General features: G+C 35.1%; 1 protein-coding gene across 2 annotated transcripts in view; it reads left to right on the top strand.

The window, feature by feature from the left end:
• CTNNA2 (catenin alpha 2) overlaps positions 1-13617 on the top strand; it is a 515720-nt gene extending 502103 nt beyond the window's left edge. For both annotated transcript variants that reach the window (XM_040591247.1, XM_040591257.1), the window contains one exon: positions 12465-13617. In XM_040591247.1, coding sequence (XP_040447181.1) covers positions 12465-12752 — 288 coding nt within the window. In that variant the 3' untranslated portion in view covers positions 12753-13617. The remainder of the gene's footprint in view (positions 1-12464) is intronic.
• Positions 13618-14151: the final 534 nt, after the last annotated feature.

The following is a 14151-nucleotide window of genomic DNA, read 5'->3' on the forward strand; positions in this document are numbered from 1 at the left end:
ATCTAGCCAAGTGTAAACATCTATATCTGAGATGTTCACTCCAGGCTTCCTCTATAATTAGTAGTGATCAATGGCCATTTATAGAGAGTGGGATATTCTTGTTTCAGGTAGATGCTGACAACTGGTTAGATTTAGTAACATCTTAAAAAAATTACAGAGACATGGGCAGGTGAATTAAACCATGTATTCAGACAAGCATAGAGTCGGGGGGTTTAGCTCTGGGGGTCTTTTGATGGTTTATATTGATATATAAGTGACGTAAACTTTCTATGAATTTTGCTGTTGGAGAAAGGAAACTGCCTATTTTTTCCTGGACATAAATATGTAAATTGGTTTTTTATCTATATAAAGTAGATCGCTTGGGGCCCCAATCTCATTAGTTTCTGTAGGCTGGAGAGACTGATGTGTTTGTAGTATGTGGTTTTCCCACATTTGACACTTCTGGGAATCAAAAGAGAAGAATTAAGGAAATCAATGTCAAAAATGTTCATTAAGTTTGTTTGAATTCTTGGACTGTTGGGTCAAATCCAAGGACAAATATTTTGTAGTTGTTGAGCATCTCTGCCCAGATTCACTGTACTGTCTTTAGGATTGTAACACAATTTAAGATCTCTAAATATAATTTAAAAGGTGAGGTACTCTGGCCCATCTCCATAGAAAAGGAACCCATGGAAGATCTCTAGTGCTCCATGGTTCGTGGTCTTCTCCACCAAGCACAGAAGGAGCCTGGAATGCACCAAGGTCCAGCACCTGGAATTAGGTAGGATGAGTGCAGGAAAAAACTTCTTTCATAGAAATGGAAACTGAAAACCTTGCCTAGGTCACTGAACACACTGTCTCAATGTTTTTTATGAGCAGCCATATTTTTCTTTCCTGCATTCCTAGAAAAAACGTTCAGTTACAGACATCTGAAAAAAATGCTTCTGGGGATCCTAGTGCCACCAGCTATGAATAGTTCTTGGGTCCTGACTAATATTAAAAAACAATTAGTCACAATTTTTCTGATGCCAAGTAAAGGCAGACAAGTCTATAGATAATCATGACTAACATACAATATTTAAGTAAGAACATTGTAAAAGCCAGTGCAGAAATTTTTCATTTCACCACTCTTATAAATAACAGCTGAGTTTATACTTTCATCTCCTTTCCATAAATTTGGATTAGAGGGAAGATTTGGACATGTGGTAGAATTAATTTGGTTTTGTGTAGGGAAGATGTCCTGAGGTGAAAATCACAGAAACCATTTGGGTTATGTGAATCATTGAGGCTATAAGTACTGCATTTCTTGTTCAGAGAAAATACTATCTAAAATACTGAATCACAAAAGAAAATAGAGACCAAGTAAGTTTCTTAACATGAATATTTTCTGAAGATAGTACTACAGGACTTAACCAACTTGAGTGAGCTATTAAATATTTGTCAATAATTGGTGATATTTTTTCCTCCCCTCTACAGTTACTCACTTTTTCCCTTTGGATAAGGCACTTGTTCTTGTAATGGTGAAAATGAGATTGCCAACTTCATCTACACTATACTTTTAGGTACATTTGCACATATACAGACAGGAAGGCTAAGGGAAAATAGTTATCTACATCTACCTAACAGGAAGATCTAGAAAAGCCATATCCAGACTTGTCAGATGTGTCAGGTGTCAGGAAAAGGGGCAGCAAACACAAGTTTTAATATGGGAAATTCCAGTTAGATAGAAGGAAAAAAGCTTTACCTTGAGGGTAGTTAAATTCAAGTATGGAGGTCTCTAGTCCAGAGATGTGGGAGACTATCTATCCTTAGACATACTCTGAATTTGAGCAAAATCCTGTATAATCTCATCCAATTCAATTTGTTTTGAACAGGGCATTGGACTAGGTGACCTCAAAGTTTCTTTTCATCCTAAAGTATTCTATGATTATATGAATACTCACATATTAAAACCTGAATAATAAAAATGAGCTTTCACAATTGAGAGCAAGATTTTACTCGTTCCAGTTTATTCTTAATTTGCTGTTATCTTTGCTTGTTCTTTCCTTGTGAACTGCAACAGCCTTTACAATTGTTTCTGTTTTGTTCTGGTTTCATTTGTTTACAGTCTCCAGTAATTTTTACATATTTTGCTGGTTTAAAATAACATTTAGACTTAGCTAAAGTTAAAAATGTAATGAATTAATGCATTCACAAATTGTACATTCAGTAATTGACCAGGAAAAAAACCTAGTAAGAAACACTTACTGAATGTTATTTAATCATTGAGTTGGTCAAACAAATAGAACAGTGAATTGTGAATAAAATGTATTTAGAATAAAATGTTAGAATTTCCTTTACAGGTTAGTTGCCATATATTGTTAAACTAGCTCTGTCAGTGCTGGGTCTTTTCTGAAAAGCTGAAATGGGGCTCACTCTGAAAGGCTACTGTGGAGATTCAATGCTATTTCTTTATTTCATTGCACGCTCTTGTAAAGTCCTGGAAAGTGGTCAGGGAATGAGAGGAAGGAACATTTTGTGTGAGTTGAGTGATACTGCAAGGGCCCCCAACTCCAAGGAAGTAAAAGCCTTTTAGCACCTCAGAAGTGATCAATATCTTGAATGATCAAGCCCTTTATCTGCTTCTATGAGACATAAAATATATATGAACAACAGCAGGCAAATGTTAGGAAGCAAGGAACAATTGTCCTGGTACTATCTTCCATTCTACAAAAGGATTTTGTTTTATTCATTTTAACTCTGTTTGATGCATTGTTTCCAAGCTCTTTTCTAAGAAAAGCCAGCTATGCTTGTAGAGCAGCTATCTTCAAAGTGTCTCTGTGCTGACCTAGGCAAGCGTTACTTTACAGATATGAAGCTAGCTGAAGGAGCAAATTTGCCTCAGAATGTGACAGATCCTCACAGTTGAAGATACGGAGATAATTCACATATGGATACCATACTGACACTTTTACAAATTAAAAGAGAAGTTGGGAAAATAGCACATTTCTCAGCATTGCAATCTGAAATCCTGCATTATGCTGCTTTTCTTTTTGTTTTCATTGTGACAAAATCAGGGGGAATAGCAAGACAAAACACATCCTCATGTAAAGAATATAGTATTTCTATGCTTTATTGATTTTTTTTTATCCAAAGTCTCCTGTATTTTGTCACTGAGTAGAATTTCCAGCCAACCAGACATGATTTGGACTCCCTTCAGGTAAGACTCTTAAGACATGGTTTTTATTGTTATTATACCTGTTCTCTAGACAAAGAACAAAAGGTTTGTTTCCAAAATTCAATTTGAAAGAGCACTAGGTTATTTTTGGCTTTTAAAAATTATGTCTGTCTTCAAATCACATACAAGTCAGAACTCAGTTCAGGAGAAGAGAGATCTGTAGCCCAGACTAGTTACATATCCTATATTTCCTCTTTCAGACTTAACTGCAATTGGATATGAAAGTGGAAATTTGTACTGAGATGCTTTTGACAAAGTCCTTTTCTATCTGTGACATCAGGTTCAGACAATGTCTTGTTTTGTGTAGACTCCCGGCATATGAATCCATGTATAAAATGGTGTATACAATCCTGGCAATACACAGACAGCTTACATAAAGTTTTTAATGAATGACTTTTTTTACTGGGCCTGATACTGAGCTTTGACAGACTTCTTACTCTAATTCTCTTCAGTGAGCCTCCTGACAACATCAAAATATCTTATGTTTTGACTTAGCCTGTCCTGTCAAATATAGTTTGGACTTCATCTTTGTTGCAGATGTTTTATCTTTTCCATGAAGATTAGGTAGGAGCCTATCTTCAAATCAGTCATACAAAAATCTCTTTCCTCTTCATCATCCAAGAATTCAGATCAAACTATTCCATGGGACAGAATAATTTTAAAGTTGTAAATGTGGTTATACTAATTTTGCTACAATTAGTAATGTAACCGTGATGGCCATTACATAACCATTTTTTGGTCCATGACATTGCATCGTAGACAACATCCTATCCTCCAGGCATTTGTTCTATGCAGAATGAGGCAGATTTAGAAGAAAAAAAATGTGAGCCATCATGGCAGAAGACTCATTCCCATGTTTGTCTATTGTAGGTTGCTGTAGAATGTGTTTCTTCCTCTACATTCAGCCTTAGCAAAGAAAATGTGTAATGTATGTACCTATAGTGCTGGCAAAGTTATAGGGTGACATCCTGTTCCCATCTATAAAACTCCTTTGACTGCGCTGACTGAAGATTTCTTCCTTGGTCTGAGGAATTCTTCCAGATGTTTGAGCATTCAGACTGATGTCAAATATCTTCGTTCAGTAACAGACTCTGAAAGTTTTAAGGCAGTATTGTAGCATGAAAATGACTGATAAAGCAAGCTTATTTAAAAAATTCCAATGCCATATATGATTGCTTGTCCTTACAGCAGTGTTTCTGGTATACGATATGAATTGTACTGTTTTGGCATCTTTTTCCTGCTGTGCAGTGGCACATAATGAGCAGAAGAAAGACAACTGGTTCTAAGAATTTTTTTATTTTGGGTCAAAATTTTTGCTCCTGTTAAATTCTGAAAAGAATGCAACAATACATTAATGAATTATTAAATATTGAGGAAATAATCTACATTAATGAATTATTAAATATTGAGGAAATAATCTACATTATGTTTTGTATCTACAAGAAAAAATGTAAAATTTTTGTTATAGCAGTAATGTCATATTGGATAAATAACGTATTGACTGTAAATAGAGTTGATGAATAGAAAACCTTAAGTATACATCAGAAATTCCAAAATATATTTTTCACCTTTGGAACCTACCAGGCTGGAAAGAAGCCAGTAATAATTATAGTTCACAAAAATAATTGGGTAATGTTAACTTTTAGTAGTTTCCAGTTCTTTGGGTTTTCATTTCACCATTTCAATTGTTAAAATGTGAGCTTTCAGGCTAGTTCATTAGAAGGACAAACACTGACAATGCTTAATGTCAGCCAGTCATATAAAAATGGCATTTTGATAATATCTACATCAGAAGGAAATTTAGTGATTTCCACAAGTACAACAAATCATATCAGAAACTAGAGGGATCAAAGTAAAAGAAAATAAGTGTCTGTGTCCTGCCTAAAACTCATGCTAGCTATCTCACCCCTGAGCTGTGATCCTCAAACTCCAGGCTCAGAAAGCATCTACATTTCCAACATTAATGTTCCTCATGTGTGTGTTTTGCTCCAAAATATGCACACTAGTATGTTAGTTTGAACTGCTCTTGACAGCCTACCACACATAGCAAAAGCCTGAACTTTGACAAGATTTACAGCTGGGTGCTTCACTGTTGCTAGATGACCCAGTTTCAGTATGCGATTTCAGTGCTTACATAACTTATTAGGACATTGCTGGACAGCAGAGCTGGAGCTGCCTAATATCTCCAGTGGTGTACTCGACTCTTGGGCCAAAACCAACTGCATCAGTATCCCTCAGACTATAACCTGTGAGTTAGGCTTTTTGCAAGGCTTCTTAAAGACTTGTCTACTTGTAGCTATTGATGAGAGGATAAGAGAGGACAAAGTAAAGATAAGCTGACTAAATAGGCAAATAATCATGATGTTGAAGCCCATGTTTCAGTCTCTCAACTGAGAAAGCAAAAAAAAAATCCTTTAAAAAATAAATATTTGTGAGCTTTTTGGCAGCCACTATGAAATGTAAGTACAGTCTCCACTAGCTGAGCATTTGTGAGTTGGTACATGGCTTACTATTATTTTATATGCTTATGGAGAAACAAAAGCTATGCAGGGCTCCTGGTATTTCAGTGAAGTAACCTTTATGTCTTCCTACAGTAAAAAAGGGGGGGTTGTAGGTCTACTGGATACATTTGAGGGCATTTAGGTGATATTACTTGACTTTATTATTCTTATTTTATCATAAACTTAGATTACTCCTTCAAACCTCTTCATTTAGTGAATGAAGTATAAACCCCTAATTTTAGTGATACCAGTGTTGAATTGTATTTTATGATTATATTTATATAGTGGTTTTAGTTTCGTATTTAGTATTCTCCTCAAAGCAAATTAATTGGGATATTATTTTGTCTTTTATCTTTTCTTTTAAAATAGCCTGGAATAAGTAAATCAACTGTATAAATGCACCTCTACACATTTTCTGCATTGTCTGTTTATCTTTTCTGGAGAATGCCAGTACTGGAAGTATTTTTATATGCTTTTCCTTTTTCAAACCAACATAAAGCAGTTGGTAACCTATTGACCTTGTAAATTAAACATGTGTTACAGAATAGCAATAGTGTATAGAAGACAGAAAATACCCATAGTTCGTGGTATATTTACTTGTCTACTTTCTGTTGTCCTAAGAGATGGCAGACATTGTTACAACCAAATGGGCTTGGGAATCCCTGTGGATTTCTTACCTGTAATTGAAAAAATGCAGATGAGGACAGTTATTCAGTGGATTGGCCACCTATAAAGCATAACTACCTCCAGAATGAATTAAATATTCAACATGTATAAAGGGGTAAGTTAATTGCAATCAAATGTGAAAATAAATAGCTAGGAAGAGTATAATACTGTTTTACATGGCCACAGATCCCTTTTTAACACCATTGTGACCACATTACATTCCAAATAATGACACTTTGTTATAGAATTTCAAATATATAGGATAGCTTTCTCACAATAGAGCCATATCTAGCAAAAAACTTATGCACATGTTCAAGTGACTGAAATACTGCTTCAGCCATTCTATAGTAGTGCTGATAAAGAGCAGGTGTCCCCTACTATAGGGATGAGTGCATCTGAATGGCAAATAGGCTATTCTTGCATTAGCTGTCACTAATAGTTTTATGCATGAAATTGCCACAGAAATGTAAGACCTAAGTATCGTGGATAAGATCTTTTTTCTTACATGTATCTCATATATATATATGTAAGACTGGATTTACTATTAAGCATAGCTGAGAGGAAAATGTTCTGTTGCATAAGGATGTAACCTGGGAAAATGGTATTCTTGATTCACCGTCCAGATTCATAATTCCTTCCTGTAACCTTAGTTGCTCTAGAGGCTGTTGAGTGACTTTTGGTTCACGATAATCATGACTGTACATGTCCACAAAAGTATGAACTTGCTTTGGAAAGGAAGAATAGCAGGGAATGCACCCAGAATTCACAGATAGCCTTAAGAGCCTGGCAATGCCTAAGCTACCTGCTCAAGGCACACCACAGATCAAATCTTAGCCAGGAGTATTTGAAGGGTTACAGGTTCTTTTTTGACATGTTAAATAAATTACAATTGCTCCTCCCAATCTCTATAAAGCAAACCAGACTAAACTTTGTTTATCAATAACTACTAATACTATTGTTTTGCACTCACACATTTCAAGGTCAATATGGACCGTTGTTAACATGTAAACTGTCTTCCTGCATAACTGGCGCACAGGCTCCCTGAATTAATGTGCATTATAAATGTCCAATAGTTATGCTTAGAGTGCACGTATTAAACGAAAACATCCAATATTGATTTCATAACTTCTACAGATAGAATCACTCTTTCAAGCGTTCTTGTGATTAATTAATATAACTGCTAAAAATTTCAGCACATTAATAACTAAAATGACCTGCTTCACCTTTCAGCCATTAAGTTTTGTTGTATCTTTGTCTAATCTGTTGGACCTGGAATATGATCAGCTTTCTGTTACTATGTACTTGCTGATTTCAATCAACACATTTTTTAATCATTCACTTTATTAAAGGAAAAAACAGCAGACTGAATTTTTCCCACCAAAGATGGTTTTTTGTTCTTGAGGTTCTTTAAAATCTGTCCAGTTACTCAGTATTGTTCTTGCATTGAGTATTCAGTATTCCATAACTGTGGACACACAATAATCTGATTATGATAATTTAACCTATTTCACCATATTCCTGCTTTTTGTATCCTCAAGGAGTAATTGCCTAGGATCCTGTATAGGATAAAGTTCCTTATTGTATGAGTAGGTATCATCTGCTATAAAGTTGGCCAAACTGAAATCTACATTTCTGACTTTTATCAGCTTATTAGATATCAATCACTTGCCCTCTGTATGGCTTATCACTTTCCAATAGTTACCTGCAAATTTCATCAGTTAAGTTATCAGTTAGAGTTAATCTAAATCTAAATCAGTTAAGTGACTTCCAAGTTTTTAACAGAAATATTAATATTGTAAAGTTGAAAAATGGTTTCTCCAAAAGCCCACTGGAAAAGTCACAGTTAAGCAATGATTTTTTTGTACATACTTTTGATACATACTTTTGGAAACTTAGGGAATCTGGAATCATTCTGTATGTGCCTTGACAATTTTGTAACATCAGCTGAGTTTTTAATCAAACTGTCATGTAGTACCAAGCAAAACACCTTTCAAAGGTCCAATTATATCAACAGCATTAATTTTAGTGATCCAAAGTTTAATCACATAAAAATATGATGTAGGTTACTTTGAAAATATTTTTACCCACAAAACCATTTGATTATCATTAACTATATTTCTTTCCTCCCTTTATTTATGGAGTCTGTCATAGACATTGCATTTTATTTGGGAGTGCTGTCAGCTGAACTGGCCTATAATTTCAGGGGTCATTCTAGTTGTGCTGCTCAAATATTTCCAGGCTAGGAACTATCTGCAATTCTTTTGGTGTCTCCCCTACTTTTCAAGGTCTATTAAAATCAAAAACAATATATAACATTCTTAAACAACCAGCTCTTCCAAAACTACCTTTACTATATCGTGGTCGCTGGAAATAAAGATTTTTTTTCTCTGCTTCCCTTATCTTTGGTGGTATATTTATGATTATAAATATGAAGATATCACTGTAAATTATTTTTTCTCCTTTCTAAAAACTGTGGTATAATTTTTCCCCATTACAGTGAGGTAACAATTCAGGGAGAACATCTCTTTTCATTTGCTTTACTGTTAAGGAGAAAATTTTCCAGCTTTATTCTCTCCCGCTTCTTCAGCTATTTTGTATTGTAATTGCTGGTTATTTTGCTTAGATTATGTGTATATGTAAAAGAAGCAAGAAATCTTGATTGTCACAAAAATCTGGAAAATTCTGCATACAGTGCAGGAAAAATGCAGCACAGCTTATAAGCGGATCAGAACCTCCTCAAAGCCTTAAGGATTTTGGGGGGAAAAAAACCCTGAAATTATCTTCTTGGCAGATAATAGGTTCTGCTGCTCCGGTGTTCTACTCTTGCATTCACTAATTGCAAAGTTAGCTTGTAGCAATTTTTTTTTTTTTTCCCCTGAATGATTTATGCCTTCCCTGGGTAGATGGCTGTTTTAACCTGGATAAGTGACCGGCTCCAGTGCAGTGGTTCTTAGGTTCTTTATGAATTTTGAATGTTCCCCAGCATTCACTGTTCTTGGAGTTTTATGGGCCAGTAATCTAAATTTCTCTCTTATGTTTAAGGGCTTTTTTTTCCTAAATGGAAGCAAACATATTTGTAAAGAGATCTAAATAGCAGAACACTATTACTTTGTGCAGGAAGTCAAAGGCTTGGTTAGCTTTTAGCACAAAAAGCTATCTTTATATTCATAATTCCCTAACCACTGTTGGGAGTGAAGCTTGCCTTCTGTACTGTGCACTAATTTCCTAGTGGTACTTTTATTTGAAATGTTAATTTTCCTTTTATTTTTTTTTTTTGTTTCAGTTTTTTTTTTTGTTTGTTTTGTTTTGTTTTTTATTATTAACATTATCTGTTTGGAAAAGTGTATATGTTTCTGTGCCCAGATTTTGTAAGGAATTAACACACTCGGGGCTTGATTCACTGCTGCTTCATTCCAGCTTTATGCCACTGTAGCTCTGCTGATTACAAAGCACAGCTTAAAACTGATGTAACACAGTGGTGTAGTAAGATCTAAATTTTAATTGAAATGCTGTTCATTCAGTTTAATTCTTCTTTACTGAGCCATAATACAAGCAAGGAGCTGGAGGCAATTAGAAAATCACTGGAAGTGCTTAGGTAGCCAAATTGGGTACATGGACTCTGGCTACCAGCAGATTTTGGAGAACATTCCTAGCCTAATGCTGTTATGGGGGGTTTATGTCTCTTTTCTTATTCCAAGACTTGAAAGCGTTTTACAATATGAATGGATATTAAGGGCAAGGACTAAGTATCTGCATGTTAAAATGTGATTAATAATGGTGAAAATAGGGAGCTCTTATCTACTACAACAGCAGAATGAAAGAGATAATTGAAATGGCATCAAAATATGTGTTGTGGTTTTCTAGAAGACATCATATCAATCTGGTTCCAAGCTTGCACAAGTACATGCTTCTGCACACCTTTATTAATATAGTCCATAAAATTACTAATGTGTTTAAAGGTGTAGATTGCATCCTTTGTATGGTTTTAAGCACCTAATTTAGGTGCCTGCTTATTTCAAAATGCTTCCTTTAATCATTCCATTCCTTAATATATGTCCCATGTAAAGCAGCTACCAGAACTCTTAAAGAAACACTGGGAAATGTGAGGCTATTAGAAACCTTCAACAAATAGAATTCACACAGGAATGTGCAGTGTAGACTTGATCCGGTCAGTTTATCCACATTGATTATGAAGTAAATATTATTTGATGGTATCACTTTCTATTCGAAATCAATCCACCAGTGCTTCAAAAAGAATCATTTAACAATGAATAATGCTTGACTGTAGATCTCTGCAGTAAATTAGAATATCCTAATTTAATAGAGTATGATCTGTTATTTGCCAACAAACACACAGATTGCCTTATAAATCATGCAGTAGTGTGGTTATAGAATAACACTATACTGAATTATAATTCATTACTCGCTATTGAACAGTCATGTTTCTGCAATATAATGTAATTTGCCATCTTTTAACTTAGTTTCTCTTACTAACAGAAAATACAAATTAGTTCTGAGGAAAAATATTTACTGGGGACACGCAATTAACTATTCATTTCAGGGAATGGCACCAAGTACATGAAAATCATTAAAATACTTTTTTGTTTTTCACCTCACTCTTTGTAGCTGTTTATGTATTTAATGAATCATAATAAGTGTAAGGCCATGGCTGAGGAAATAAAAAATAATAGGTAAGTCTACAAATTAATGTGTTTCCAGATACAGGCTTTCTGTAAGTCTATTCTTGTTCACATCACTCACTGACACTTCAGAAAGTTTCTCCTGAACCTTTCCTCTGTTAATAATTCAAATTACTTGAGGTGAAGTATAATATGGGGTTTTTTTTGTTGCCTTATGATTATTTATCCTGATTGCCTTGCTTAGCATTCCCGTTAAGGATTCATATGCTCCCAAAATATGGAGCAGTAAAGGTTTGCAGGGAGACAAGCCTTTTAGACTAATTAAAACTAGCTAAGAACTTACTGAGCAAGTTGAGTGGAATTAAACAGTTAATATTACATCTGGAATTGTTCCTATAAACTAGGAAAGACTTGTAAAAAATTAAGGCAGCTTCCATGGGAGAACGGAAAGGCTTTATCACAAAGAGTATATCCCACTTTGACAGTATTTTGGGAAAAGGATGATTGAACATCCTAATTAGTAATCTGGGTTGCTACAGTACTTAAGAGTGTATTTTTAGCACCTACTAATTTGAGGATGTCCAGTTGGCTTTGGCGAGTGCCTAATTCACATTTTGGAACACTGAGACATCGGAAGTCCCTTTATATGCTTAAATCCTTTTGAAAAATTTGGCCAGGGATATGTACCTGGTTTCAGTGTATGAAGCTTGCTGACTGGAAGTCCCAGTGGGCTGAAGTTCAACAAGTTCTTAAGGCCTTTTACATCCAGAGGATGCAGGAACCTCAGGCAGACTCATGCAGGGGAAAAATTTGAGGGTATATGTACGAAAAGGCTCCTAATCGTAAAGTAAGATTCCTTGTGAACTTAAGTTGCTCACATATTACAGTAGCTACAAAAACCTGCAGTTAACTGTTTCATCTTTTTATTTCTTCAGGGGTTTCAAAATCTCCTTTCATCTTTTCAGATGGGATTCTCTAACAAGCTCAGCACTGGCCTCACGCTGTTCCTGTAGACATCATTGAGGGTGTTATCCTGGGCTTAATAGGAATAATTAGAACAAACCTGAACACTTGGGAAAAATCCCTGTTGACCTGTTGCGTGGTTTCTGACATGTAAAAGTAAATTTTTAAAGGTCTAAGTGAGAAGTAACTTTTTTTGTGAAAAGAGAGGCAACTTCTTCACCTGTAGAAAAAAAATCAACAAGAAAAAAGCAGACAACACAAGCTTCTCCTTTGAATTATTAAAAAAACCTTCATGTGAGGTACCACAGTCTTACCTTTACAGTTCAGTGCATGTTGTTGCCGGTGCTTGTTACTACAAGCTACTTGATTAATCCTGAGGGAGAGGATTCATTTCATCTTTAATGAGATCTAAGAGTATTCAGACTTCAGTCAGGAAATGGTCCAGTGATCCTGTCATGGAGTAACCTTGCTGTATTTCATTTTCTTTTCTATTTGTAGCTGGACAGTGCCACTTCTCTCATCCAGGCAGCTAAAAATCTGATGAACGCTGTGGTTCTTACAGTAAAAGCATCATATGTGGCTTCTACTAAATATCAGAAGGTCTATGGTACTGCTGCAGTGAACTCACCAGTTGTATCTTGGAAGATGAAGGCCCCTGAGAAGAAACCTCTAGTAAAGAGAGAAAAACCAGAAGAGTATCAGACAAGAGTGAGAAGAGGGTCCCAGAAGAAACATATTTCCCCTGTACAGGCCTTAAGTGAATTTAAAGCTATGGATTCATTCTAAACCACTGAGCTTTACCAGGAGGGTTTTATATTCTTTTTGTATGCATACCTGCTGACTCGTATGCGTCTGGCATGGGGTGGGGGGAAGCAGTGTCAATTTGCATGCGACCTGAGACTCTATTGAAGTAACTAACTTTCTGCAATGCCAAAATATAGGGCATTCTCTTCTGATGTTAAATGGACTTATTCCAGGCTTCCTTTTTAACCTAAAGTATAGCATTAAATTGGCCAAAGAATTTGCATCACAGGGGTACGTGTGGGTTAAATAATAAATTCATGTCTAAACCCAGAAATTTTTATGCATGCAAGAAACATTAGGTTGGCAGGTATATTAAGTGAAAAAAAAAAAAAGGAATTGTAATGGTAGACCATAAAGCTTGTATTGCTTCTGTTCCAGTGCAAAAATGTACTAGCCAATATGCTTAAATGTGTGGCCCAATAATTAAATGATATAACTTTTAAGTCATCTTCACTATAGTATGTGAATTTTTAAAACAGATACAAACTAATTCATCTTAAAAATGCTTCTTTTAAACCATATTTCATTCTTTATATTCTAGTAGTGTTATGATTGCTCACATTTCAATTAATCCCATTAATATGACCAGAAGTTTACTTTCGCCAATTGAATTCCTTATGGTGGAGTATGAAGCACAATATGGTGATTGACATTGCCTTTTATATTATGATTATTATTATGATTATTATTATTATATTAGTAATAGAAGACCTGGTGGTGGAATGTTTAGAGACACGGAAACTGACAGTGTGAGAATTTAGCGGCAAATATGTAGGTATAGCTTGGATTACAGGTATCTGACATACCATTGTAACCACTAACTCAATAAACTCATTTAACCTTGGAATCCTCAATATGTCTTGTCTCTTAATGTACACATATCTCCTGCATCATAGTTGATGTAGACAGTGGTTAATTTTGCTTCATGTTTGTTTTGGTTGGTTGGTTGGTTGGGTTTTGGTGTTTTTTTGTGAAGGAAAGGCAACATTACATTCATGTCCTCATTTTTTATAACCAGGATAGTCAAACATGGTCAATGGATCAAAAACAGAGTCTAAATTTGAGACAGATTTAAGCCTTGATACATATGAGATATGTTGTTTGGGATTAAATTATTTGTTTAAATACAACACCTCAGAAACAGCATGAAGATAGTTCAATATATCAAACTTATAAGGTTGGCATCTCAGAACCTTGAAAACCATCTGTCGTGCCACACTGGATAGACCTATATAAAGAGCACTGCACAAAGAAAAGCAGGATCTACTTTCACTCCCTTTTAGCCCCAACAGCTGGCTTAACTATAGAGTCTGTATTATTGTTATGAAAAGGTCTTGGTGAAAATAAAACAATGAGCATGTATTTATTCTTCTTATAATTA

Source organism: Falco naumanni, chromosome 1 (genome assembly GCF_017639655.2).
Source record: "Falco naumanni isolate bFalNau1 chromosome 1, bFalNau1.pat, whole genome shotgun sequence".
Classification (NCBI taxonomy): Eukaryota; Metazoa; Chordata; class Aves; order Falconiformes; family Falconidae; genus Falco; species Falco naumanni.